General features: G+C 36.3%; 2 protein-coding genes and 2 non-coding genes across 7 annotated transcripts in view; 2 read left to right on the forward strand and 2 right to left on the reverse strand.

The window, feature by feature from the left end:
- Positions 1 to 1,620: 1,620 nt before the first annotated feature.
- Positions 1,621 to 3,581, reverse strand: LOC141403261 (uncharacterized). The gene is made up of 4 exons (XM_073985447.1): positions 2,794 to 3,581; positions 2,631 to 2,748; positions 2,255 to 2,561; positions 1,621 to 2,192 (listed from the first exon to the last, which is right to left on the reverse strand). The coding sequence occupies exons 1-4, from the start codon at positions 3,384 to 3,386 to the stop codon at positions 1,783 to 1,785; spliced, it is 1,428 nt and encodes a 475-aa protein (XP_073841548.1). The 5' UTR covers positions 3,387 to 3,581; the 3' UTR covers positions 1,621 to 1,782.
- Positions 3,582 to 10,911: 7,330 nt separating this feature from the next.
- LOC141404432 (small nucleolar RNA Me18S-Um1356) lies at positions 10,912 to 11,000 on the forward strand. The gene has a single exon (XR_012413031.1). It is a non-coding gene; the product is annotated as a small nucleolar RNA Me18S-Um1356 (small nucleolar RNA).
- A 792-nt stretch (positions 11,001 to 11,792) lies between these two features.
- LOC141404431 (small nucleolar RNA Me18S-Um1356) lies at positions 11,793 to 11,879 on the forward strand. Its single transcript, XR_012413030.1, has one exon. It is a non-coding gene; the product is annotated as a small nucleolar RNA Me18S-Um1356 (small nucleolar RNA).
- Positions 11,880 to 15,174: 3,295 nt separating this feature from the next.
- Positions 15,175 to 24,416, reverse strand: part of atk (artichoke) — a 100,576-nt gene continuing 91,334 nt past the window's right edge. For 3 of the 4 annotated variants that reach the window (XM_073986127.1, XM_073986128.1, XM_073986129.1), the window contains one exon: positions 15,181 to 17,614. In XM_073986127.1, coding sequence (XP_073842228.1) covers positions 15,381 to 17,614 — 2,234 coding nt within the window. In that variant the 3' untranslated portion in view covers positions 15,181 to 15,380. Of the gene's footprint in view, positions 17,615 to 24,416 lie in introns of all 4 variants that reach the window. The other variant, XM_073986130.1, reaches the window with a different exon arrangement.

Here is a 24,416-nt window from a genome sequence, read left to right on the forward strand (position 1 = left end):
GTAGACCCCACAAAGTATATATATTCTTGATCAGCGTGCAATTCTACATGTCCGTCTGTGGAAATCACTCTAGCGTCCGAACGGATTGACGTAGGTTGATGAAATTTTGGGAAAATATGTTATATTTACGTAGGACTTTTGGTATTGAAAGCGGGCTATGTAGGTACACGCTTTCGTATAGCCCCCATACAAAATGACGCGTCGTCGTTTTAAGGAATTTTGGCCCATTTTACCACCGAATTGGTTGTAATTTGGTACTTTGTGTCTCCAGAGGTCAAAAAATTTTCCTACCAAAGTTGGGTTATATAGGTCCACGTTTTGTTATAGCCCCCATATAAAGTACGCGTCATTTTAATATATAGCATTTCCAAATTAAATGAAACCTTTTCCAAATTGAATGAAACTTTTTCCAAATTGAATGAAACCTTTTCCAAATTGAATGAAACCTTTTCCTAATCAAATGAAACCTTTTCCAAATTGAATGAAACCTTTATTTTTATCAGTGTTCGAAAAGAAACAGTACACTAAAATAACGTACCGCTCCAGGTACGGTATCACTAAAAAATATTTTAGTGTACCGTACCGGTACACAACCACTAAAAAAATATTTTAGCGTACCGTACCGGAGCACAACGAAAATCGTAGTGAACCGCAGTCGGTACACTAAAAAATCGTAGCGTACCGCAGTCGGTACACTAAAATATCGTTGTGTACCACTGGTCGGTTCACTAAAAAAATAACGTACCGGTAATGTACCACACGTTTTTTTATTTATGAGGAAATATGAATTGGTATATGCTTTCTAGGCAAACGAGGCAAGTATAATAAATAAAAGTCAATGTTATATAAATTAATTACATTTTAATCCTTTATAACTATTGAGAAAATTACTTAGTGTTGTTTACCAAGTTAGGCACCTAGACATTTATGATATGTAGAAAAGAGTGAAAACTCGTGAATTATAAAATCATTTAATGAATGAGTAAAAAATAATGTTAGTATTTTGGTGTCATTAGCATTTTTTGCGAAAAAGATTATTTAGAAAAATGTAATATTTGCTATACAATCCACATTAACATTACATGTACCAATAAAAAATACCCATGTATTTTGTTTGTAGTAAACAGTGCCCGCTAAAGGTGATCGCTCATCAATAAAGTTTTTTCAAAGCTATTTTTATTTACACATTTAAAAGTATTTGTAGCCAAACCATAAATTTTAATATGATTTTTTCAATATGGTATGTATTTATCTTAACACCAGTATGAGGTTTCTAATTGACGTCATAAGGAGGTTTATTTTCGACAAAAGTCCCCTGGTGCAAAATAATTATTATTGGTGGCACCAATACCAGAAAATCTATCTAATTTTTGGACCACTAGAAGAAACCCTCTGAATTTTGAGTTTTTGAGGCATTATTCTCATATTCTTACCATTTTGTTTATTTTGATTTGTTACCATATTACAAACGGTTTTTACATTTTATGCAATTTTTATTTTTTATAGTTAATTTTAATTAATTCAAACATATCAACATTAAGGGCTTGTTTTACTATGTCGAAATAAAATGATTGCGAACGAAAAACCAGTAAACTTTGGTTTTCATGACATTATTGACATTGTGTTTGTTTAAAACAACTACAAAATTTAAAAATCATACACGAGTTTTGTTGTTTTTCTTTCGTTTTCATTTTGGTTCGACATACTGAAACAGACTGTAAAACATCAACAGAATAAACATATTAAAAAATTTAAATATGTATATAAACAGGGGACTCAATCTCAGCTCAACTGGTAATTGAAAATGCCATTTACTTTTACCATTAATATATGCTCCAAGTTTTGTGCTGATAATCGATTACGCTGATCCGATAAAACATACTTCATGGCTGAAAACAACCTTTCCACGCTTACTTGGGTTGATGGAATTGCCAGCACAATATTAGCAATACCACTAATAATGTTTTTTTGAGAATCCCAATACTCCATAACATTTCCATTTAGAGGTAACCTAGGTTGTCGCTCATAAATAGAGAATTCGGATTCTAAATTTCTAAGATTTGAGAAATTCGATGCATATGTGGTAGGATCTATAATTTGCAAATATTCAGAAAAAGATTTCGCTGTACTGGATGTGCTTCTTGACGGGATTTCATCTGGTATTGTACCGACTGTATTATATGCTGTTGATTCTAGAAAATAAAAAGGGATTAACATGTATATGTATTTTAGGCAACTAATTTAGCAAAATTACCTTCAATTGAGTTGATACGTTTATATAATGACTCTATGTACTTTTTCGCCCTTTGCTTCTGGTCCCTCGTTATACAGACTTTAATTCGTGGATCCAAAAACACAGCTGCATTGAAGAGTTCGTTATCCAAAAGTTTATCCGTTCTTGCCTTCAATGACTCTTTTAGTACCGTTTTCATTTCTGTATTCGGTAAAGCATCAATTTGGAACGTAATATCCATTATTATAACAAATAATTCGCTATAACACAGCTGCTCAGTTTGCAGTTTCATTGTAGCTGTGTAAATAGGTTTGAATAGTCCAACAAACTCATTTGCGAAAGACCAGTCATCAGAACTAACTTATAATTCAGCATTTTCCGTGCTTAATGAAGTTACCATCTCTCTCATTTCCAGCAGTCTTACAACCATATTGTATGTTGAATTCCATCTTGTTGCACAGTCGATTATAGGTTTTTTGTGGAGTCCATTTTTAAGAATACTCAGATACGTTTTACTTCGTAGTTTTTTGACGACTTATCTCAAGTTCTCTATTTTGTCTTTTATTGCTGGAAGTTTGAGAACATCATTCACACATAGCTGTAACGTATGGGCTCCACAACGAACGTTAATAATTTGGTAGGGAGAGGTAAAGTCAATTGACTCTATATTATTAATTGTTTCTTGGCAATCGACATCATTATCATCCTCGTCATCAAGAACTTCCTCGTCCACTAGCAATTGTAAATCTGAGTTCAGCATTTTTACCGTTTTTAACATATTTGATCCATTGTCAGTGGTAATGCTCAAAATGTTGCGGGCATCAACTCCATATTCCGATAGAACTTCCAATATAAGAGATTTTAAGTAATCAGCGGTATGTCTTGACTTCAGCTCTTTTACTGCCAAAGTTTTAATATTGAATTTTCCGCCTTTAATGTATTGTACATTGATCCCGAGCATGCTGAAATCCATTCTGGTTGCCACATCAATTTTAAGAGAGAATAATATTCCTTTTAAATCATTGGATATTTCCGTCTTAATATTCCTTGAAAAAACGATTATACGCTCCATTATATTATGTTCATTTACTGCTATTCCAAGTGTGCTTAGAACTGGTTCCATTAAAATTTTAAAGGCACTATCTTCGGCCATGTGTAAAGGACGTCCATTTTTGGTGAATAGTTCCACTATTGCCAGTTCTATTTTTTTAGGATTTACACTTTTTTGTATTAACACGGTTTGGACACTATTTTCTGAAACTTTAACATGCTTTTGTTCGACGTATGATGCATATAGATCAGGGTGCGACCTCTTCAAGTGCCGTTCTAAATTTCCGGAATGTGCACATAAAATTTTATTTTCACAACTTTGAATATTACACACTATTTCGTTAGATTCGTTTGTATTAAACATATTATAAAGAACGTTATTTTTTTGTCTTGGCATTTTTTGGTAATTATTCACTCAACGTTTAAGGAAAACTGAAGAAAATTCATAAGGAACTGTTTCATATAAAGTAAAAAAAAAATATTTTTTCAATAATATTATTACCTGTAAATGCGTAAAGAAGGGTTTCGCCAAATTCCAAAAATACACGTGTTAAAAAAGAAACAAGAACATTCATTGATATGGTACTTCTCTATGTTTTTATTACATTTATTTTGAAATCGTAAAACAGTCCTATTTGCAGAAAACCACAGAATTTGAATTTTATTTCTATGCCTGCACTTATCGCCAAAAAATTAACATTTCCTCACAAAGCACACCTGTGTGGTACACTACAGGTACGATATTTTTTAGTCATCCGAACACCGGAACGCTTCGATTTTTTAGTGATCCGACTGTGGTTGTTTTGTTGGTTCAGGTAGTAGGTAAAATGCATGTGGATTGGACAACAGACAAACCATTTTATGAATTGACTTTTGCCGAAAATAAACATCCTGATGACACCAACATATTAACGTTATTCTTATCCATTCATAGAAATGGTTTTATGACACATTGTCACCCCTTTCTACTTGTAAAAACTGTATAATTATTTAACTAAAGAACAAATAATATTTTAAAAACAATGTTTTAATGTGTACTTTGACTGTAATTTAAGTTACTATTCTTGCCCTTATTCTCAACAACATCATACATATAATTTTTCATTACAATTCAAAAACACACCTTCGCGGTACATTACCGGTACGTTATGTCTTAGTGAACCGACCAGTGGTACACTACAATAATCGTACTGTACCGCAGTCGGTTCACTAAAAAATCGTAGCGTACCGCAGTCGGTACACTAAAAATCGTAGTGTACCGCTGTCGGTACAGTAAGATTTTCGTTGTGCTCCGGTACAGTATCACTAAAATATTTTTTAGTGTTTGTGTACCGGTACGGTACATTATCGTTGTGTACCTATCCACCTTGGTACGGTACAGAACGGTACGGTACGATATCATAGTGTTTATTTTCGAACACTGATTTTTATGGAAAGAAAAAAGCCAGAATATTTTGAAAAAAGAAATAAAAAATTATATGGGGTATCAACAATTTTTTACTTAAATTCTAATCATAAGTATTGACCTAAAAGTGCAACTCGCTGCATGTTTTGCTTCCTTGAACTTAAACGTTTTATAATTTTTGGGCATCAATTAAGGTTATAGCGTAATAATGCTAGAGAGAGAATTAAGGTTTAAAAATTGCTAATATATAATAACAGGCACTAATTGTATTACCTAATGAAGTGGTTCACGATTTGCTGCTTGTGGAATTTTCAATGGACATTCTCATTACATAATTGGAGCAGTCCTGTTTCTTGAGATGTTGGTTGCTATGTTCAATCACGTCAACGATATTACGATCTATTGTCTGATCGCTTAGTACCACTCTGGTACACAATTTTATTTCTGAAAATGCGTTTACTATTGGGTTCAACATTGCTGAATATGGCATTAAATATTTTAAATTACACCGGTTTAATTCTATCGTTATGTGTATTCGTTTACTTATTAAGCTATTGCATAAAAATTATCCTAAAAAAACTTTCAAAAATAAAATTGTGTGCCAGAGTCGTACTACGCGATCGGACAATAGATCGTGATACCGTTGACGTGATTGATCATTATATCGAACAGCTCAAACAACAGACCATGATTACAAAATCGATTAGCTGTCAATCAGGGTCGTACCTAACATTTTCTGAAGAACATTTCGAAGGTAAAAACGTCATCATGTGGTACTTTGATAGCGGTTCTTAAAATAAGAGACGAAAAGGACATTGAAGAAAGCGAGTTAGAAGGTCGAAATGCTCTACGAAAATAATCCTCATTCGATCTGACTGAAGACAAGTCATTTCATAAATAAGCTAAAACAACTTTTAACAAAGATATACCGTTAATTTCAGATGCCTCATATGGGCTTCAGCAGAAACTTAATCACGCGATAACTCGGAATTTCGACTCAAGGACAGATCCGCCCTTCGGGATTCTTAATATACTCACCAAGGGCTTTCATCCCCAAAAGGAATTATGTCTGCCCCAGATTTTCACCTCCATTTTGTGTCACAGTGTTATTAGGAACTTTTTAAACCTAAATTCTCTCTTTAGGATTATTTCGCTATAACCTTATTTGATGCCCAAAACATGCAGCGAGTTACATTTTTATGTCATTACTTAAGATTAGAACTTAAGTAAAAATCTTTGAAAATCCATATAATTTTTTATTTCTTTCTCTTTTCAAAATATTCTGGATTTTTTCTTTCAATAAAAGTAAAGGTTTCATTCAATTTGGAAAAGGTTTCATTTGATTTGGAAAAGGTTTCATTTGATTTGGAAAAGGTTTCATTTGATTTGGAATAGGTTTCTTTTGATTTGGAAAAGGTTTCATTTAATTTGGAAAAGGTTTCATTCAATTTGGAAAAGGTTTCATTCAATTTGGAAAAGGTTTCATTTAATTTGGAAATGCTATATTTTGAATATATTAAACCCATTTGACCACAGAATTGTTTGTAATTTGGTATTTTGTGTCTTCAGAGGCCAGAAAACATTCCTACCAAAGTTGGGTTATATAGGTCCACGTTTTGGTAAAGGCCCCTTATAAAGTACGCGTCATTTTAATATATTTTGAATGTATTAGACCCATTTGACCAAAGAATCGGTTGTAACTTTGTACTTTGTGTTTCCAGAGGCTAAGAAACATTTCTACCATAAAATGTTTAAACTGGTCCACGTGTTGATATAGCCCCCATAATACAATATCTCCCGATTTTCGATATTTTGAACGTTTTAGCCTCATTATCACACCGAGATGGCTGAAATTTAGTATTTAGTCTTCTTTAGGCGTATAAAACTTTCCCCCAGAAATTTGTAGCTATAAGTCCACGCCATCATATAGCCCCATAGAACGGTACCTTCCGAATTTCGGTATTTTGAAGGTTGTTGCCACATTAATCCACCGAAATGGCTGAAATTTGTGATGGAGGGTTCGGGCCGACCGAACTTAACGCTTTTCTTACTTGTTTCCTTTATATTATCGAAAACATAAAAATTAGTAGATTCTTGCAGGTCTGGAACAGACTATTGATGTTATTAAGCCTTTACCTAATTAACTGCGTGTTGCGTGTGCGTTCAAAAATACAAAAACAAAATACAATTTTGGTCTGTTCCAATACTGCAACCATCCACTGATGCCAGATTTGCCGATTTATCGGCATTTTGCCGATTTTTAGTCCAAAAAAATAGAAATGCCGATTTGCCGATTTTTACCCCTAAAATGCCGATTTTTAGTTAAGGCAACTTGTTCACATAAAATTTACGTTTTGTATGAAAATTGTGGCTGCTAGCACTAATTTGGTACAATAACAAAGACAACTATATCGTCAAGAGTAGTTTGATTAATAATAATAATAAAATTTTTCTTGATTACCAAAACGTGTACTTCAGTATATTCATCAAGGAAATTGTTAAAAAAAACGAAATTGTCGAGAAGTGGGTTAGTGGAAATAATTAAAAACTGCACAAACTTTTAAATTGAACTTTGTGATCAGATTTTGAAGCGGTTTAATTTTGAAAATAAATTTAAGTGCCTACGAGTATCTTCAATAAATCAAAGTTTTATAATAAATGACACAGAAGATTCATTTTGACATTATAAAGGAATACGAATGCGAACGAAAAGCAAGAATCACGCGAACTTTCACGTTTAAATTACAGAAATTTGTTTAAAGATAAAAACGTAGAGTTGCTAGAATTTTGGAAAACAGTGTGTGAATTAATATGTGCAAATTCTGAACCAATATTTCCTATTTTGTCCAAATTTATTAAACATATTTTAGTCTTGCCACATTCTTCAGCAAATGTGGAAAGAGTTTTTAGCCAAGTGAATTTAAATAAAAACAAGTGTCGAAATCGATTAGCTAGGGAGTCGATGGAAGGAATTCTCTTAAACACTACTTAAAATAAAAGACTACTTAAAATTAAATAAGTCCAACTGTTATGATGTTGTCATTAAAAATGATTTGTTACGAAACTTTAATTCAAATATTTTGGTCTGTTCCACTACTGCAAGAGTCTACTATTTTTTACTATTTTTTTCGATAACATAAAGGAAAAAATGTTATCGTAGTAAAAAGTAGTAGCTTCTTGCAGGTTCTGGAACAGAGCATTTATGAATGAAATTGAATTTTATTGTAAACCAACATTTCACCTTATTAGTTAACCTTTTAAGATAATATTTGTATTAGTTTTGTTTAGCTTGACTGAATTGAAAATATATTGATCTCATGTACTTATAAATATATACTTCATATCGACGCCTCCAAACAATAGTATGCTAAGTCGACTTAGCATGTTTTCAAGTTCTTTACATTTTTATATTTAACGTATTTAACGTCCTTTAACTTAAATTCTGTCAAATTTTGGTAATAATCGGACAATCCGAACAGAAGTTATAAACAAATATTTACTTAGCATAGTACTGAAGGTCAAAGAAATTTCCAAACTTTGAGAGCTTCTCCTGCAAAACTCACTTTTTAGACTTAGCATACTATTATTTGGAGGTGTCGATATGTATATGGTAAAACCATTTATATTCATACATATTTTGAATTGTTGCCTTGTTTTATGAATTGTTAATTGTTTTGTTGTACTTAAAATGTTATTTTTTAAACTTATGCTTATTAAATAAAGCGATAATTGGAACTGAAATAAATGTTTTTTAATTTGCCGATTTTTTGCCGATTTTGAAAAATTTTTGCCGATTTTGCCGATTTCGGCACCCGAAAAGTGCCGATTTTCGACCAAACTTATCTGGCATCCCTGCAACCATCTACTATTTCTTACTATTTTTTCGATATCATAAAATTTGTTATCGTAGTAAAAAATAGTAGCTTCTTGCAGGTCCTGGGACAGGCATTTTATTTTTCCGAAAAAATTGTACGTTTGACTACGGACTTAAGCTGAAAACACATCCACATATATGACGACAAACACAAAAACGCTGGACTTTGGTATCGGCGCCGTCCTGTTGTTGTTGTTTTTTCTCAACGCCCAACACAAAACTTTACTCAAACGTTGCATGTGTTTTCAGCTTCACTTTCTCACATGTACAAAACCGAAGAGCCGCTCAATTTCTGTTCATTTCAATAGATTTTAGGTTAAGGATTTTTAATCAGTTAATATCGAGAGACAAAATTATCTATCGATATCTAATTTTTAAAATATAATCGGTACTATCGATAGTCAATTTTTTGGCAGCTTTTCTGGAACAGACCGATTATGTTACAGCAAAAGGTTTTTTTGCTTTAAATCGTCGATCTACCTGAATAAATTTGCTAGTGGCAACTCTGCTCTCTATTATCGTTATCGATAGATATCATTTTCCACGTTTCCTGTTGAGAGAGAGTTTCTTTTTCTTAAAATTGTTGGACCAGAATCACGTATTTTCTGTGAAAAATTTAAAAGCTAAAATATACAATTGCAGCAATGGATACACAAATAAATATGTTTGGAATGATTTGTCAATTGATATCGGTAAAAATGGATAAAAATCTTGTAATAGGTACGTGAAATAGTAAAATATCTACCTAATCAATATGTTAAAATGTTAACAGTTTTAATGCGCCATGGTGGATTTCTTTGCCAATGTCTTGCTTTGGACTCATATTCAACGTTCACACATACCGAGATATGATTATTCAAAGCATGCTTGTTTTGAAAGACAATCAAGACACCAGAGGAGATCTTGTAGCGTAACCGGTGATAGACTTCAATAGCTTTACAGCGATAACGAAACTGCCCCGGTTGTCTTCATCTAGAACGAGATAAAATCAACGTTGCGTACGGATCTTTGAAAAAAGTATGCACTCTTTCAAAGAGAAAAAATATCGTTGTTAATGTGACAAAGAGATCCACGAGTGCGGCTTAAACTGGACATGTTCCTCAGTAGTTTATTGGGAGCAAGTTGAGTTGAAGCATTAAGCTCGGATACAATTATAATGCCTGTTCCAGAACCTGCAAGAAGCTACTATTTTTTACTACGATAACATTTTTTCCTTTATGTTATCGGAAAAAATAGTAAAAATTAGTAGATTATTGCAGTTCTGGAACAGACCAAATATCTTTCCTATATGTATAGTATAATCTTTCCTATGTATATCTTTCCTATATGTATAGCCGGCCTTTGGCCGTGGATTTATGACTTTCTCCTATGGACAGGAGCTAATCTAGGGAACGGGAACATTTTTTTAATTAAAGATTTTCTTTAACACGGGAATTTCGGAGGCCCATATCTCGGGAAGTATGAACTGCCGCAATAAATGTTATATATATTTGTTGTCACGGTAACGAGACCTACCTGTGGAACAAGTTTGGTCCCGATCCGAGCTTTATGCTTCAGCTCATCTTAAGCCTTTTATTGTCTCCTTAATGATGACCTTTTTCATAACCCAAAACTGAAATAATTTTGTGAAGAATTATTTGTACATGCATCACCAACTGATTTGTATTAAATAGAAAATAAATCTGTTCTTTTTTTAACCAAATCTAATACTTTTCTTTTTTTATTATTTGCAGGGAACCGGAGTTATTCCTATGACATCCTTGGGAGTCAAACATCATGATATTAAGGTAAGCAATTTATGCTCTAGTTACGCAGTAGTTCTAGAATCACACAGGATGACAATTTTCATAACCCAAATCTGAAAAAAAACATTGAAGATTTGTTTGTACATGCATCACCAACTGAAGAGTCCAAATTTCAGTAAAACACATTTTTTAAAAAATTGGAACTAATGTGAGTTTTGTTTATTTTACTTTCAGAATCCTTGTGAGACTATGATGAACGAGATATACAATATAACGTCCCGAGGAGCTGTTTAATATCTTTTATATGAAAAGGTAGGCTACGAAAAGGTGACATGAGTTTTTGATAGTGTATGCTTTCGATGATGACACTTTTCATAACCCAAATCCGAGCCAAGCTTTGAAGAATTTATTTTTACATGCATCACCAACTGACTATTCGAATTTATATACATAATTTCTAAATAACCTTTGGAAGACAACATCTAAGATTTTTTTCTATTATTTTAGATTGGAATGCATTTATAACTGGAACATGGCCTATATAAAGACCAATTTCAGTGAAAAGGTACGTTAGTATACATTATTTGTATAATTTTAATAGATTCAATAATCAAGGATGACAATTTTCATAACCCAAATCCGAGCCAAGCTTTGAAGAATTTGTTTTACATGCATCACCAACTGATTATTTGAATATACATCATTTCTATATTACTTTAACAAGAAGACTTGTTGTAACATTTTCTTCTTTCATTTCAGATCAGATGCCTGTTATCACTGGAAAATATCCCATATGAACAGCCATTTAAATGAAAGGTATGTACCTACTCATTTTTTTGTGTACTAGGTATTAGCTTTATTTTTCAAGGATGACAATTTTCATAACCCAAATCCGAGCCAAGCTTTGAAGAATTTGTCTTACATGCATCACCAACTGATTTCAAAAAGTCATACATACATATCAATTTTTTGTGTGAAAGTTTTTAATATAGTTTTTATTATTTTTACAGATTTCGGAAATGGAATGTCAACAAAGGGATTGGTCATATATTTGGCTCTGATATTACATATATGCAACTTAAAAAGGTACGTTATTACCCCCCAATATTATCAGTTTTTTTTTTTTTTGCTATCTAAAGGATGACACTATTCATAACCCAAAACTGAGAAATATACAATGAGGATTCTCTTTTACATGCATCACCAACTGATTTGTTGATTCTTTTTGTTGAATCTCCTTCTTCCTTGATTTGCATTGTAAACAAGTTCTTTTTTCATTTGCAGATATTTTACTTGGGATTAGGAACACTTTTTACACTATGGACTTGCAAATGGTAAGGCATTTTACTTTTTTAATAGTGATAATTAGTGCAAGTTTAGGTCATGGATTTTTTTAAAAATATTTTACAAGGAGTAACAGAGAATGCACTTTCTTTTTGTCAAATAAAATCCTTTATACCTGCCTTATTTCTTAATTTCAATTCTTAATCTTCTATGATGATACCTTTCATACCACAATCTGAATTCAACTTTGATGAATTTATTTTTACATGCATCACCAACTGATATTAAATATTATTTCTTAAAATTGCCTTAAAAAGTGTAGCGGGTTTATAAGCATTTTTTTCTCTTCTTTGAAGGTGTGAAGCAGAAGTCATTTCATGCAGCTAAGAACTGTGAGATTCCCGAAATTAGTGACACCAGCCACAAATTAGATTGGCGTTCAAACATTGACTGGTGATCATAAACTAGCAACAACCATTACCATCATTCAACAAAAATCATCACGATGAAATAAAACATGATGAGTGTAAAAAGAACATAATAAAAAAATGGCCATCTGCCAAAATCTAACTAATTTGAGTTTTTTTATTTTTGCAAGATTTTAGTAAGACATTTAATGTCTGAAAGACTTCAATAGACCCTATATATCATTTCTGAAATAAAGGGTGCTTCTATAGAACCTTTCTGAAAGAAAGGCTGCCCCCATAGATCCTTTCTGAAAGAAAGCGGACTTCTATAGATCCTTTCTGAAAGAAAGTGGGCTAATATAGATCCTTTCTGAAAGAAAGTGGGGTAATATGGATCCTTTCTGAAAGAAAGTGGGCTAAAACAGATCCTTTCTGAAAAAAGCGGGCCAAAATAGATCCATTCTGAAAGAAAGCGGTCTTCTATAGAACCTTTTTGAATGGAAGGTTGCTTCTATTGGACTTTTTTGAAAGAAAGGGTGCTTCTATAGAAACTTTCTGAAAGAAAGCGTGCTTCTATAGACCATTTCTGAAAGAAAGGGTGCTTCTATAGACCCTTTCTGAAAGAAAAGTCGCCTCTATGGACCCTTCCTGAAAGGCTTTCTGAAAGAAAGGGTGCTTCTATAGACCCTTTCTGAAAGAAAGACCGCTCTATGGAGCCTTTCTGAAAGAAAGGGCGTTTCTATAGAGATTTCTTTCAGAATGGGTGCTTCCATAGACCCTTTTTGAGCGAAAGGGTGCTTTTATAGACCTTTCTGAAAGGAACGCCTTTCGAGTAAAAAGTGGTAAAACTTGAAGATTCTTGCACGTAAAGGAACAGAGCTAATAAATACACATAAACACACCAATAAACTCAATATAAAAATAAATAATTTTAAGGCTTAACTCTAGTTTAGTAAAAACTCTCCGATTTTTCTGAAATTTTTTCCAGAGGTAGATATTGTTGCGCTGATCACGGAAATGTATAATTTTCTTGGGGGACGGACCCGGTTACCCGGTTATTAGACCCGAAAGTCCGGGTACACAACCCGGCTCTACTGAACCAATTGCTACAAAGTGGTCATATGATGGGGTTAGTTTCAGGTGGTCAGGTGATATAACCCAAAAACTGATTTTTGGACCCGGAAATAACCCCATCACATGGCCACTTTTTGGATAGGTATTTCCATAACCATTTTGTAGTAATCGGTTCAGTAGAGTCGGGTCTAAGCTGGGTTTTGTACCCGGACTTTCGGGTCCAAAAACCGGGTAACCGGATCCGTCCCCCAAGAAAATTATACATTCCCATGATCAGCGCAACAATATCTACCTCTGGAAAAAATTTCAGAAAAATCGGAGAGTTTTTACTAAACTAGAGTTAAAGCCCCCGTCGCATACGGTACGGTGTGCGACGCGTTGCGCGTTGAAAACAACAACCACATGAAAAATGTGTAAGTGATGCCAAGTTTGTTCTTGAAGTTTTCATGTGGTTGTTGTAACACAACGCTCAACGCGCCGTATGTGCCGAGGCCTTAAGCCTTAAAATTATTTAATTATTTATTTTTATATTGAGTTTATTGGTGTGTTTATGTGTATTTATTAGCTCTGTTCCTCTGTTCCAGAACTAAAAAGTTTTTACAATTTTTACCACTTTTACACATTTTGCGTTCCCGTACACAAAATTTATATGAAAATCGTTTACGACTTTTACCACTTTATAAAGTACGGGAACAGGCCATATGTTTAACTTTAATTAGAGTTGTGCAAATTGAACTATATTGAACTACCTAGTTCACTATCTAGTTCAATGGACACCGGTCGTTTCTTTGAACAAAATGCGTATACTTATTATTTCACGTTAGTTTGTGCGATGTTACTCATACGTTTTTGAACTAGGATAGTGAACTAGGTCGTTCAATTGCCCAACTCTAACTTTAATGCGTCAGCCATATTGTTGGTTTTCAAAAAACTTGGCTTCATTTACACCGTATGTGCCGAGCGCTTTATGCCATAAACACATCCAACGTTTGAATAAAGCCCTCGGCACATACGGTCCGTTTAGTGACACGTTGGGACACGCGTTGTCCCAAAACAGTTAAATTATGTTTAACTTTAATGCGCTCGGCACATACAGTGCGTTGAGCGTCGCGCTACAACAACAACATTAAAAATGTGTAAGTGTTGCCAAGTTTTTTGAAAAACAACAATGTGGCTGACGCATTAAAGTTAAACATAATTTAACTTTTTTGGGACAACGTGTGTCCCAACGTGTCACTAAACGGACCGTATGTGCCGAGGGCTTTAAAGTTTTGTGTAATTTTTGGTAGATGAAAAAAAGACAAATGGTCTGTTCCCGAACTTCAAGAATCTACTAATTTTCACTATTTTTTCCGATAACATAAAGGAAAAATTGTTATCGTAGTAAAAATTAGTAGATTCTTGCAGGTTCTGGAACAGAGCAAAAGTGTTGCCAAGTTTAATTTTTTTTATGCCTCTACCATAAATGCCGCTGCACATACGGCGCGTTGAGCGTTGCGTTACAACAACCACATAAAAACTGCAAGAACAAACATGGCATCACTTACACATTTTTTCAAGTGGTTGTTGTTTTCAACGCGAAACGCAACGGACCGTATGTATTTGGCCCATAAGTACTGGAACAAATGTCAAAAAAGTTGGTATACCAGCCAGAAGCCGGCAACCACGTTATTTTTTATATGCTCAAATCTGTCATGTAAAATGTTTTTAAATAGAGAGTCATTCAGCGCCATTTTTGATTAAAGAGATGTTATATTTTAAAACTTTTTTGTGTACGGGAACAGGTTTTCGTTGAAATGTGTAAAAGTTTGTAAATATTTGGTCTGTTCCTTTACTTCTGAAAATGGTAAAACCGGCAAAAGTAGTAAAAGTTGAAAACTACTCCCATATGAATTGTATTGTGTCTGAAGTAAAGGAACGCTTTTCGAGCAAAAAGTTGGAAAACTTGAAGATTCTTGAACGTAAAGGAACAGGGCTATTGTAAAAACTTTTTGGTTGTGCTTAAGTGACGCCTGTTAAAAAGGACCTTGTTGAAGTTTAATGACGCGTACCTGCCTCCCTTGCGTAAAGCTTTTTGAAGTATGAGACAAAGAACGACTTGATTTCGTTTTTCAAATATATTTTATTTTATGTAAGGTATGTATGTATATGATATGTATCTTATCTATATGTATGTATATAACTAAAACATAACATAATTATCAATAATTTAACAGTAAAAATCTGCCTAAAGGCGTTGAAACGCCATTATATATATAAACTAAAAGCTATTACACAATACATGTATGTATGTATGTTTGCATACTTCTTATCCAATTAGCAAATAATTATCTAGGAAACCCATCAACACACTCACAATTAGCACACTAACAAATCCCTTTACTTCGAATCCAACCCTTTCCCCACCATTGCGCAATGAATTGGACCCACTAAAATTTGGCTTAGCACCGTTGCCCCCACCACCACCACCAACTGCTCTGGCCTTTTTGAAACTTTCATAATACCAATCCATGCCATCTTTGCGATCTATGCGATCAATACTACCACCTGTAGATTCATCACGTTTTTGGGCATTAGCCGTTAGCTGAGGTTCTTCTGTGGTGGGTTTGTTTTTCAATGTGGGCGTGGTACGTTGATATTCTTCAGCTGTGGGCAAGTGAGAATGATGATGATGGTGATTGAGCGAAGCTTGTGGTGTAAATACCTTGGTAACTGTGGAGCGGGCAGCACCTCCGGGTCTTGGTAAATAAGGTAAGGGTGGTGGTGTTGTTGTGGAAGAATTTGCTTGAGGTTTTTGTGTAACCTCAGCCACCACAGTTGTCACAGTTGTGGTGCTGGGTTTAACTGTTGTTATGCTGGTTAAATAATCATTCGATTCCTCAGAGTCCTTGGTTTTGGGGGTGGTATGCATCCATGATTGCCTTTTGATTTGTTCCACCAATTCTTCGGGAGGTGGTATAAGTAATATTGTCTCAGATGTTGTGGTTTGTATAAAGGGTGGTGGTTTCATCATGGTCACCGATTGGGCCTCCAGATCATCATAAAATTCAGAATCTTCAATGGAATCTTTACTCATGGAGGGTATGCGTTCAGTGGTGGTTGTGGTGGTCATTGGGGCTTGGGTGGTCGTAGTTGTGGTAGTGGTTGTTGTTGTGGTTTGTAAAGTTGCAGAAAATTTGCGCAATGTTGTCATGGGTCTATAAGTTGTGGTTTCCTCAGTTTCCTCTTCTGTGACATAATAGGTATGCGACTCCAATTCCTGGGACATTGATGATTCTGTGGGAGGAGGACGTGTTGTTGTTGTGCTGGTAGTTGTAGAACTTGTTATTTCATAAAATTCTTCGGGAAGTTGATTTTTATATTTCCCCTCAGGTTTCGAAGTTAATTTATTTAAACGATTTGTTTTATCCGCCTTTAAGGATGTTGGAGCCACAGCTTCCACCGTGCCTTTCCTTTTCGAGGGATCATGAACCGGCATAAAACCACCCACACTATGTTCAGGCACTATTGGCTTAAAACCACCTCTCTCCACACTAGAGGGCACCCTAAACCCTGTCTTGAAAACACTTGAAGGACTTTCAGAACTACTTGATGTTTCATCTGAGGAGGCTGAGGTATCCACAAAACTTTTCCTTCCATTTACATCCACATATTGCGGCTTGTCTTCCTGGTCATCTTTGCTTTTGAGATATTTTTCAAATTCCGCACTATTTGGTTGATACATACGCACCTTGCCATGGGATCCTGTAAACATGCGATGTGTGGCAGGCATTTCGGTGCTGGTGGTAGTAGTTGTTAGAGCTCTGGGCCCATTGAATGGACTCTCTCCTCCATTTTCTCCACGATTTTTACGTCCACGTTCATTGGCACCAAAAAATCTACCCAAACTAATGCTGGGTATGGGATAACCAAAGAAGGTGAAAGGTGAAGAGGAATATGAAGGAATTGGTTTCTTTTTGAAATAGTTGGTATTCAAAATTGTATTATTCAAATCCACATTGGGACTAATGGAAGAAGTGGGAGGATGTGCTGCTGCTGGCTTTTTGTGGGTATGGAGTAGGGTGTTACTGCTAGAAATGTGGGAACCCAAGGCGGGATTATCGTGATGATGATGCTGTTTGTGTTCCTGGTTCTGCTGTTGTTGATGGTGATGATGCTGTTGTTGCTGCTGCACTGTTTCATTGGCCCCCGGTGGATAATCCACATATTGATCATAAAAGTATTCACTTTCTCCTGCCAAAGGTCTCTCCGCTGGTGGTAATTCATATGGCTCACATTCATCATTGTATTCCTGTAGTTCCCTTTGAAAGATATCACCATGTTCATTGAGCAGAGGCAGGTGATTTAATACTCCAGAGGCTTCACTAAATGGCCCACCATTTCGCTGTTGATTATCGGCCAAATTGTTACAGAGATTCTTGTCGATTCTTGAGGCCCGCAACAGGCGACCATCTTGACACTTGGGTCCAGGATATGGGAAATTGGTTTCCTGTAGCCACACAGAAAGCCATTGCATTTCACAGGTACACTCTATGGGATTGCCTGAAAGGAAAGAAGAAAGACGAGATTAGCATTTTATGGGTGGATGTAAGGTAGATCTTCAATCTTAGGTGTATATTTTAGCAACATTTGTCCGCAAAATATATTTTTAAAAAGAACAACCGTTTTTTAAGAACAACCATTTCATCTCCACAAGAAATCGTGTGGAACGTCGTTTAGTTTGGTTGGCAATCAATAAGTATAACCGATAACGGTAGTTGTTTTGTATCTAATATGTTGTCAGCACTGTTTTCTTAACCGGATTTAGTGCATTACATGGTACAAATACACAGGTAGCCGCATCGGCCATTGTTGGTAACATAAGATGTCAAAATTTGACATCAATTCAATGCAATTGACACATTATGTTACCATCAGCTGGCTTGATAATGCTACCTGTATTATTGTACAATGGTGCATTATCAGGTTTTAGGCCATGTTTATATTATAGCCTTTTGCAGGGTTAACCTTCTTAATGAGGGTTTATTTGACGTATACGTAAAGGAATTGACATTTGTAACCCAGTGGGTTTGTTAAATCCGGTTATATATAAACGTACTATAATTTGCTAAATCCGGTCAAATCTACCAGATTTTCCATACAAAAATAAATCCTCGTATTGGGTGGATTTGTTTTAAATCCGGTATAAATCCTCGTATACAACTCTGTTTTTTGCAACATGTTGCTAGAAAATACAAAAAGTTGCAAGCTGGCACAAGAAACAAGGTAGATGCATCGGTGAATTGCTATTACAAAAATAATTTAAAATGTCAAAATTTGTAAACGATGCGAAAAAAAATAAATTTGATTTGATATATAAAGATGATTTTAATCAACCAAGACAAATATTTGCTATGTTTAAACGATAAGATAATTCTTTATTTGCTCATTAGTTGGCATTAGTAGCAGAATGTGCTAACATTTTCAATATTAAACAATAAATTTTTAATTTGTCGTATGTTTTTTGAGACGAGTTCAATTTACAACAACTTTTTCTGACGTTTCAAATTCGATCGGATAGGCTGATGCATCTACCTTGGTAATTGTGCTATGAACAAAAATCAGCTGATTGAAATTTAAATCCTCCAAAAGTTATATCTAAATGCAATGAAAATTGTACTGGATTTATTAAATCCAGTTGAGGATTTATAGCCCATTTAGATATGACTTCATTAGCCGGTTTTATTTGCTAAATCCAGCCAAAATCTACCAGATTTCCCATACAAAAATAAATCCTCGTATTGAGTGGATTTGTTTTAAATCTGGCATAAATCCTCGTATACAACTCTGTTTTTTGCAACATGTTGCTAGAAAATACAAAAAGTTGTAAGCTGACACAAGAAACAAGGTAGATGCATCGTTGAATTGCTACACTAAAAATAATTTAAAATGTAAAAATTTGCAAATGTAAATTTGTTTCGATGTATAAAGTTGATTTTAATCAACCAAGACTAATATTTACGATGTCCAAACCATAAAATAATTCGTTTATTTATTTTTGGTGGGCAAACTGCTATTAAATAATTCTTTATTTGCTCTTTAGTTAACATTAGTAGCATAATGTGCTAACATTTTCAATATTAAACAATAAATTTGTAATTTGCCGTATGTTTTTGAGACCAATTCAATTTACAAAAAATTCTTTTGACGTTTCAAATTCGATTAGATGCGCTGATGCATCTACCTTGGTAATTGTGCTGTGAACAAAAATCAGCTGACTGCCATTAAAATCCTCCAAAATGTATATCTAAATGCAATGAGATTTGTACTGGATTTATTAAATCCAGTCGAGGATTTATGGCTAGTCTAAATGAGCTATAAGGCCCAGACGTGCTGATTTCTGGAGATTCAAATCACTTCGGCGTGTTTTGAAGCCCATCTCCTTCACATGTAGGGAAGTTGAAAGAATTATCTCCAACTTCAAACCATTCAATGACATTGATCCAGACGGAATAGATATGGAAATACTCGATCTAGGTAGGGTGGGCTTGTGCGGTATCGATCAAATGTAACATGAGGAGACCAGGATGCGTCTGTCAGACAACATATTATGTTGCTGATTAGACAGTTCATGCTGGCTGGCCAAGTCACCCTAACCATCACTTTGTGATGGAAGATCCACCTCATTTATTCAACCGTAAAGGCCTGGGTACATAAGCTGCTTTGCCTGGTTGCCTTGCTTTCCTGCTTCATTTTTGACATAATAAAAATAAAATAATAAAGAAGGTCGAGGAAATTTCGAACTGGGTTGCCCTTTTCTTTTTTATTCTTTTATCAGAAGTAAGCAAGGTAAGCAGGCAAGGCAGCTTATGTACGCAGGCCTTAAGAAGTTCGATTGCTATCGTGAGATCTTCCAAGACGTCACTACATCGGACGTCAACCGACTTATATTAGGTCTTTCCTATCCATATCAATATTAGAATAGGTGATCTCATAATCTATTCTATATAGGACCTCGTATGAAGTCTCCTATTCTATAGAAGAACACTTTGAGGTCTATAGATGATCTCTTATGAGGTTTTCTATTGTATAGAATGCCTTTTATGAGGTCTCCTGTTCCTACCTTCTTTCATTTTTGACATAAGAAAAGTAAAAGAATAAACAAGGCCGAGCCGATTTCCATCTTGGATGCCCTTTTTTATTCTTTTACTTGTCATATGTCAAAAATGAAGCAAAGCATGGAAGCCAAGCGACGAGGCTGCTAATGTACCCAGACCCTTATGAGGTCTCCTATTCTATAGAAGATATCTTATGGGATCTGCTTTTTTATAGAATGCTTCTTATGAGGTCCTAAGTAGAAAACTTACAATAATTAGAAGCTTACGAGGTCCCCAACTGTCGATACGGAACTCTCTGAATCAGCAGGCGGTCTCCGAACCCATAAATGGCTGTCGATGCAACAAAGTTCTAAACCAACATCCGCCAACAATTTCGGTTAGTAAACGGCTTCTTCCATGGCAAACTTCCCTTCCAAACTGCCATAATCAAGCAGCATTCTCAACTCGTACTGAATGAAAAGAAAGTTAGGAAAATGTAAAAAAGTTAGGGCGCAGGGCTTAAATAACCTAGTTCCGGTGGGTGTTGTTGATCTGCCTACGAGGCACACCCCGTCGTCATCAAGCTATTGTGATTGTGGTAAATGTATTCGAAGGTACTGCGACAAGCACACAGCCTACGGGCAAAAACAGGAGACTGAGAAACTAAGGTAAGTTCATGCTCGACCCAGTCTTCATATACAGGTAAATAAGGAGGTCCACCAGATGGTGGACAAAGTGAGCAAGAGCATTACAAAGCTCACAACACATATGAAAAAGGTTGGGGGGCTCAACGGTGCAAATTTAGGGAGCAACAGGCAAGCAAAATGGCTACATAGCAGGTTGCTCTCAAAGGGATCATGAACACTACCTCCACTTCTTTCAATGCGGGGAACACTGCAAACCCAGCGAAGAAGTGAAAGTGCTCCACGACTTCAAATGTCTCAAACACGTCATGAGCAACCCAAAGGAGACTGTTCCGAGAATACTTTGACAGATGCTGACACAGTGAGCAGGAACGTAGCCGCAATATCGACTGAAGAGCCTGGATATTCTGCGAAGAATATACGGACCAGCCTGAAAAGTAAAAGAGTTCGTATACCGGTAGGCAGCCGCTATCTTACGCCAATGTAGCCAAGAAACGCTACAGTGACGAACTCTGCTATACAGTCACCGATACCAATAGAGGTTGCAGCAAGGTACCCAAAGTCCATCTTCAAGCCAATGAGGAAATGCTCAACATCAAGATTTTGGGTCTTCTAATGCAGGGGGGTGATCCAATTCAAATCATCAGCAGCGGGGTCAAAGCAGAAATGATGGTCTTCCAATTTGTCCAGCATGCAAACATTGCCGCACCTGAGGATTTTGTCTTTAAGGATATTGCAGGGAAAACGGCAACCTCAAGTTGGTAAGGAAAGACCAAACTCCTCAACTGACTAAGGCATCCGTTTTTGTTAGAGGTTGGGGCAGTAAGTTCGATACCGAACAAATGCTCGAAGTCTTTAGCATTCAAAACAAATCTTTGGACGTGAAGAGGTGGGAATTCTTCCAGAGGGAGGAGCAAGAGTTCGAAATTGACCATCGCTCTATGGCCAGTCTGAAAAAAGACTTCGGGCATGGCCTTCTACAACTCAAATCCTGCTCGCTTCAATGCGGGAAAGGCAACGCTTGACATGAAAGAGGAAGGCAAAAACGTAGTATTACCTTCTACGGCAGCGGGTTCTTTGTACCGGATAGGCCCGAAACCAAAAGCGTATCGGAAAGCGGTTGCCAACTATCAAATCTATGCTGCTACAACAACAACCTCTAAGCAACAAAAAGAACGAGTCGATACAGAAATAAGTCCCACTTCCAAGAAGTCCATTTACTGGAGAACCAATAATCGAGGTCATCCACATAAACCTCCATCGAGGCGGCTGTCATGACTCTGATGTAGCAAATTAATACAGGGAAAGTTCATATTGGCTTAATCCAGAACCTTGGATAATTCGGAACAAGGGCTCTGGACTAAACCATATAAATTACCAAATTTTTAAGAAAATACGGGGATTCGACCGAGAAGCTGCCACAAAAACTTATGTCTTCTCTTCTCTCCAGAGTTGTCAATAACTGTGCTGAAGCAAGGGAATGGCAATAAAAAGATTTTTCCGAAATGTGAGCTCAAAAATACCGATGATTTAGGTTAGAAAAACCCTTCGGATATCCTAATGAATATATGCCTTGAAACTGGCGCCCAATCAGCACCAACTATTTATATAGGCTGTGTGCAGTCAAGGGATTTGATAAAAGCATATCAGAGGAATAGGAAATAGGGATCCCTTGAATCTGGCGCCTAAACAGACATAAACAAACCCGAGATGTATAAGTCAATATGACCCCCCTGGACATAATATCGGTTCTATGGTAAGGTGGTTTTATTCCCAAGTAAGGATTTTATTGCCGTATGTACTCCGTACACTTGAACACAGGTGTTTCAGAGAAGTACTTGGTTAAGGCAAGAGAGCAGATACTTCAATGTGGCGCCCAATCACTAGTAACTATATATATAGTCTGTTGGCAAGGGATTTGATAGTAGCATATCAGAGGAAAAGCAAAATAGGGATCCCTTTGTAGCACGACACTCCTGGGAATACTATCGATTATACAGCTCTGCCTCTAACTCCAAGTTCAGAAATTGCGCCACCTGAATAGAGTTAAGGCCCCGGCACATATGGTCCGTTGCGTGTCGTGTTACAACAACCACATGAAAACTTCAAGAACAAACTTGGCATCACTTACACAATTTTCATGTGTAAGTGATCCCGCGCAACGCGGCACACTACGGACCATATGCGCCGGGGCCATTAGTCCATAACGGAACAGGAGTTAGTTGAGTTGGTGTGAATGGGCAATTGAGCAAGTACAGCGCATCATGCGGACTGGTATTGAGCAGGTGCAGCGCATTATGCTGACGGTTATTGCATGCTGGTTAGGTCTTCTGCGTTAAGCCATCAAACCTCTTAGCTGCACCAAAACAACTCTCGTTTGTCTAGGCAGTTATAGTTCTTCCGCGGAAACGGATGGAGCGTAGTCTCCGAGGTCGATATTCATACAATTATTTCTAATAGCCTCCGCGACTGTTGATCTTGAGGTTATCTTAGTATCTTTTAACCTCCCTCTCTGATGCTGGAGAGGTGTAACTCCTTAAGTATCTTTGGTGATAAAGGGAGAACGATGGATATGATTCCCCTTTGCTGGCATCCTTGCCAGGCTTCATTGGGACACCCCTGCCCATTTTCCAAGCTCCGAAAACTAATAGGGTGGCTCACTACATGTGGAAGACTGCTCAGGTACTCGGCTCCGGCCACAACCAGCTGTTTTAACATTTGGATGATAAAATCTGCAACATCACCCATCGTAAACTGTAGTGATTCCTTCACAGCTCAAAGAGATCGTAATCAGTGTAAAATACTTCTCTTCACCCAGTCGCTATTGGGATGCTCAATAAATTGGCGACTAAAATATCCCGCACCTCTTCGTATCTGTCACGATCACGCCGTTAAACATGACAGATGACCTATCATCCCTTTTTTCGATAACACCTTAATCGCTCTCTACAATTCACCGATTAATCTACTGTCTTTCAATGTCAGCTCTCTGAATCTGGGGTCGCTAGCGTTTGTAGGGCGGAGCTGCTGCAGCGGTGATGATATCTCAGAACTCCTCTACTACTCGAATATCAGAGAGATTACTATTGGCTTACCTATGGTTAATGAAAGTACGTCGTTCAGAGATAATGAAGTTGGACTATTGATAGAGATGAGGATAGAGAGATGGACCGGTGGGCTGCTGCAACAGTGATGATGTCTCAGAATTCCGTCTCTACTACCCGAACATCAGAGGGATTACGAAGTTTCTTAAAGCGTCGAATACTCTGGATACTTGACAATTGGTATGCACATGGTTAATGAAAGTACCGCGTTCAGAGGTAATGAAGTCGGACTTTTGATGGAGTTGAGGGTAGAGAAATGGACCGATTCAAGAGAAATGAAGGGTTCCCATGTTACCACAATCCTCAGACCATATGACACGATGGATATGTTTGGTGAACTATGACAGTCTCCTTTAATCCTGGTGGGAGCATCCTCATTCACGGTGCAAAATGCGGAGTTGTATATTTGCTCAGCCGCCGCTTTGTCTCTCTGGTCATTTCCTAGGATTAAATGTCATAGCTCTACGACCAGCCGGTTGTCGCCTCCCAACATTGGCCTGATATCAGGCGAATAACACAG

The sequence above is a fragment of the Musca autumnalis genome, unplaced genomic scaffold (genome assembly GCF_047663935.1).
Source record: "Musca autumnalis isolate F117 unplaced genomic scaffold, ASM4766393v1 scaffold_4, whole genome shotgun sequence".
Lineage (NCBI taxonomy): Eukaryota > Metazoa > Arthropoda > Insecta > Diptera > Muscidae > Musca > Musca autumnalis.

Bases quoted from the DNA above. Each gene is read 5' to 3' on its own strand.
- LOC141403261 (XM_073985447.1), bottom strand. From the start codon at position 3,386: ATGGCCGAAGATAGTGCCTTTAAAATTTTAATGGAACCAGTTCTAAGC. The intron at 2,749-2,793 runs AGACAAAATAGA...AAAACTACGAAG, and splicing joins CTCAAACTTCCAGCAATAAA to TAAAACGTATCTGAGTATTC. The intron at 2,193-2,254 runs GTAATTTTGCTA...TTTATTTTCTAG, and splicing joins ACGTATCAACTCAATTGAAG to AATCAACAGCATATAATACA.